The sequence below is a fragment of the Cryptomeria japonica genome, chromosome 3, assembly GCF_030272615.1.
Source record: "Cryptomeria japonica chromosome 3, Sugi_1.0, whole genome shotgun sequence".
Taxonomy (NCBI): domain Eukaryota; kingdom Viridiplantae; phylum Streptophyta; class Pinopsida; order Cupressales; family Cupressaceae; genus Cryptomeria; species Cryptomeria japonica.
In genome coordinates this window covers 156,450,305-156,454,653 of record NC_081407.1, presented here as the reverse complement: position 1 = coordinate 156,454,653, position 4,349 = coordinate 156,450,305, and the positions used below count along the sequence as shown (strand labels likewise).

At 34.9% G+C, this 4,349-nt stretch overlaps 1 protein-coding gene across 1 annotated transcript; it reads left to right on the top strand.

The window, feature by feature from the left end:
- Positions 1–221: 221 nt before the first annotated feature.
- On the top strand, positions 222–3,866 carry LOC131031026 (laccase-12). The gene is made up of 6 exons (XM_057962032.1): positions 222–353; positions 470–621; positions 1,485–1,729; positions 1,842–1,970; positions 2,517–3,443; positions 3,578–3,866. Exons 1-6 carry the CDS (start codon positions 252–254, stop codon positions 3,706–3,708), a joined length of 1,686 nt encoding a protein of 561 aa, XP_057818015.1. The 5' UTR covers positions 222–251; the 3' UTR covers positions 3,709–3,866.
- The last annotated feature ends 483 nt before the right edge of the window (positions 3,867–4,349 follow it).

Sequence of the window (4,349 nt, the reverse complement as noted above, 5' to 3'; positions counted from 1 at the left end):
TAAAATGGCACGTAGAGAAAAAGTTGGTATTTCAATGTCCTTTTGTCTTTTAGCATCTGAGAGGAATTCTTCAACGCGCGATTACGTGTTGTTTGCAGACGCGGATGCACCTACTGTATACGACGGTGCCCACCCATTGTATTTCTCATTTCAGACCTGCTCTTTTTCTACTATAAATAAGTTCCCCTTGTCTGAATTGCTCCATAGCTTGAAAACTTTAAGTTGTTTTGCAAGGAAGAAAAATATCAACAATGGCAAGGTTGTCAAGAGTACTGAAATTAGCTCCCTTAATTTGTATAATTTTGATAGCACCATGGATGGCATCTGCGGCTCTTGTCCGGCGCAAATTCACCGTGGGCATATTTACGACAGACCCTTTTAATCTAAACATGTTATGTTAAGCTTGATGTCATGGTGGTTACAAGTTGAATTGACCATCAGCTTAATCATTGTGTTTTTTGTGTTACAGATTGGAACGCAGAGTGTGACTAGAGTGTGTAATACTCAGACGATTGTAACAGTCAATGGGCAATTTCCTGGCCCCACCATATCTGTTCGCGAAGGCGATAATCTTATCGTTGAAGTGGACAACAATGGGCCGTATAATGTGACTATACATTGGTCAGTAGCATTTCTTAATTTAATATCTAATAGTTTTTATAGTAATATATCAATAGTTGTGACTTTAAAGTGATTAGTATTGATGATGGCTATTCATATAGAATAGAGGTTAATCTCCATCTCATATAGAATAGAATGATTGATATCTGATCTGCTATTATATACGCATCTCCAATACAACATATAATTGATGTTGATCAGATTTGTACATCATAAAGATAGATAGGGGCACCTTCCTATCATCTAGAAAATAACTGTACGGATATTCCGAAATAAAATCACATATCTAGATTACATACGTCCCAATCTATATCTGGTGAATGGAATGATTAATTCGATAATATGCACATCACTTTGGCATGAATATAAATAGCCCCATCAATTCTATCAAGAAGACATGAATTCCAAGCTGATCCATTGCAGATGGATTATATATGTAGCATGCCCACTCAATAGATAGAGATAGAAGCATGTCCATTCCATTACAAAACTAGACTATAGTCACACATCACTTTGGCATGAGTATAGATAGGGGATAGGGGCACCACATCAATTCTTAGATTGAATGAAAGGTATTCCATAAAATCTAAAAAGCAACAAATCAAGTGATGTTACATCAAGACATCAATAAAACATGATTTAGTATACAAATATCGGTCTCACTTTTTTAAGGTTTTTTTGTTACTTTGACAAAAAACATGATGTGATTCATATTTGATGATGTCTCTAAAATCTTAGTTATAAGCACAGGACTTGTCAAAAAGATTCCTGTAAAAAATTGAAAGTGATTTAAAATTTCCAAATAAAAATTTGAAATGTGTTAAACTCCTACATCCTAGATTTTATTATTTATGATTTTGCAGGCATGGAGTAAAGCAGTTGGGATCGTGCTGGGCAGATGGACCTGCCTACATAACGCAGTGCCCAATTACTCCTGGAAATAAATTCACGTACAACTTTACAATCACAGGGCAGGAAGGGACGTTGTGGTGGCATGCACATATCTCATATCTGAGAGCCACGGTGCATGGAGCATTGCTCATTTTACCCCGTGCTGGAAAGGTTTATCCATTTCCCAAACCAGCTGCTGAGTTTCCTATTATTTTGGGTTGGTAGCTTTCTCCCACGCAAACCTTCTCTATTTTCAAAAGCTATATAACAGTGAATGGTGATGATGAACTTTTAATTATGATCTAAATTTGTCGTATCATGGTGAGCAGGTGAATGGTGGAATGCGAACGTGGAAGATGTAATAGCAGATGCGCTTAAAAGAGGAGTTCCACCAAATGACTCCGACGCATACACCATTAACAGCCAGCCAGGAGACTTTTTCCCTTGCTCTGCCAATGGTTTGTAACATTGTTTATAATTTCTGGTTTTTTTATATATTTTTCTCAATTTTCAGATCAAATTTCTGTTGGGAATGTGAAGCCTAACATTCATATGACCATTCTCCTTCTCTTAACTGTTTGTTTCATAGCTAAATACAATTTTATAAATGACTGTGTGCAGTCCATGTATTCCCTGCTTGTGCTTGAGAATGGATGTAGCTTATATGATGAACCATTATAAATTTGTGTCTTATGTCTTCTTTGTTGCGTTTGTGTCTTAACTGTTTGTTTCATAGCTAAATACAATTCTATAAATGACTGTGTGCAGTCCATGTATTCCCTGCTTGTGCTTGAGAATGGATGTAGCTTATATGATGAACCATTATAAATTTGTGTCTTATGTCTTCTTTGTTGCGTTTGTGTTATTTCTTTTCTGTTATTTTGTGTATTTTTATCTGCTCGATTAAATTTACAACCCCAATTTACAAACCCACCATCTATTATCAGAAACAAAACAAACAATAGAAGAGAAATGACTGATTAATGAATGAATTGTGCATGCAGATACTGCTCGTATTTTGGTTGAGAGAGAAAAAACTTATCTTCTGAGGATTGTAAATGCTGGCATGCTACATGCATCCTTCTTCAAAATTGCACAGCACAAAATGACTCTTGTGGCAGTGGATGCAGTTTATACCAAACCATATACAACCGATTTGCTGCTTATACAGCCAGGGAACACCATGGATGTGCTCATAAAAGCTAACCAACAGTCAGAGCTCTACTACATCGGCACTCGCGTATATAACAGCCAGCCTCTAGGGACTGGATACTTAAATACCAGTGCAACAGCAATATTGCAATACAAAGGCAGCAGCATTTCATCTGCCCCACTCTTGCCCAACTTTCCTGCATTTAACGATAAGCCAACTGCATTCAAATTCACTAAAAACCTGAGAAGCCTGCGGCCTTCTGTTCCAAAGAATGTTGATGAGGAAATGTTTATAACAGAGGGATTCGGGCTCGTTAGCTGTCCCAACAATTCCTGCGCAGGAATCAATGGTGGAAAAGCAGTTGGAAGTTTTAATAACATTTCATTCGTGGAGCCAGAGATAGCTATACTTCAGGCTTATTATAATGGTATAAGTAGAGTGTTTACCAGAGATTTCCCAAATAATCCTCCCCAGACATTCAATTACACTGGTTCTGTGCCCCGTAGTCTTTGGGAGCCCGAGTTGGGGACAAAAGTTAAAGTTCTGAAATTCAATAGTACTGTTCAAATAGTTTTTCAGAACACTGGGATTATTACAATACAGAACCATCCTATACACCTTCATGGCCATGATTTTTATCTTGTGGGTCAAGGCTTTGGTAACTATAATTCTCGAACCGATCCTGCAAATTTTAATCTGGTGAATCCACAGATGTTGAACACTGTTGGAGTTCCTACTGGTGGGTGGGCAGCCATTAGATTTGTAGCCAACAATCCAGGTAAGATAGTTTAAGTCGTTAGTATATATATATATATATATATATATATATATATATATATATATGCTTTAAGATTTCCATTCATATTTTACTTTTTGGCAGCTAAATTATATATTGTTTGTTCTTAACAACAGGAGTTTGGCTCATGCATTGCCATTTTGAATCTCATTCTGCACTTGGTTTTGACATGGTGTTTCTCACCGAGGATGGGCCAGGATATTCTGACAAATTGCCGCCTCCTCCTTTGGATCTACCTAAATGTTAGACCGATTTCTTTCTCTGCAAAACTGTTGGTTTCAGGAGTAGTTACTCATAGATGCCGGAAGCCAGAATTGGTAAGATTATATGGTTAATTTTTTAAACAGCTGACTCGAGAACGAGTCATGGAAATAAAGATTATGTCGTACATTTTTATTAATTTAATTCAGAATAAGAAATTTTGTGTCAACCAAGTTGACTTCTTGCTTATTTTTCAGTCTACCTAAGGTATCCATTTTGATGTATTATTTCATTAAGTAAATAATTTAAATTGTTATTTTATACTTAAATTGATATTTAATTTTTATATTTATTATTTATTAATTAGACAATTTAAGATGAATTTGATGGATTGGATTTTCTAATATATGACAGTTTAGTGAAGGTAATTTCTGTATTAGATGTATGTTTATTCAAATTGTTATAATCTGTTATATAAAGACAAACAAATCAACATCTATATATTCTAACTTGATTCCATAAAAAAAAAAATATATGATATGACAAATTTAAATATTTAAAAAGAAAATGCTTAAAAAAATTGTTTTAATGAAAATTATATAAATTTTAATGTTAGTAATAGAAACATAAACACTGGAAACTTTACACTATATTCATTTAATGTTTTAGATTTTATTTTATTTTTAA

Bases quoted from the DNA above. Each gene is read 5' to 3' on its own strand.
- LOC131031026 (XM_057962032.1), top strand. From the start codon at position 252: ATGGCAAGGTTGTCAAGAGTACTGAAATTAGCTCCCTTAATTTGTATA. The intron at 622-1,484 runs GTCAGTAGCATT...ATGATTTTGCAG, and splicing joins TATAATGTGACTATACATTG to GCATGGAGTAAAGCAGTTGG. The intron at 1,971-2,516 runs GTTTGTAACATT...TTGTGCATGCAG, and splicing joins TTTCCCTTGCTCTGCCAATG to ATACTGCTCGTATTTTGGTT.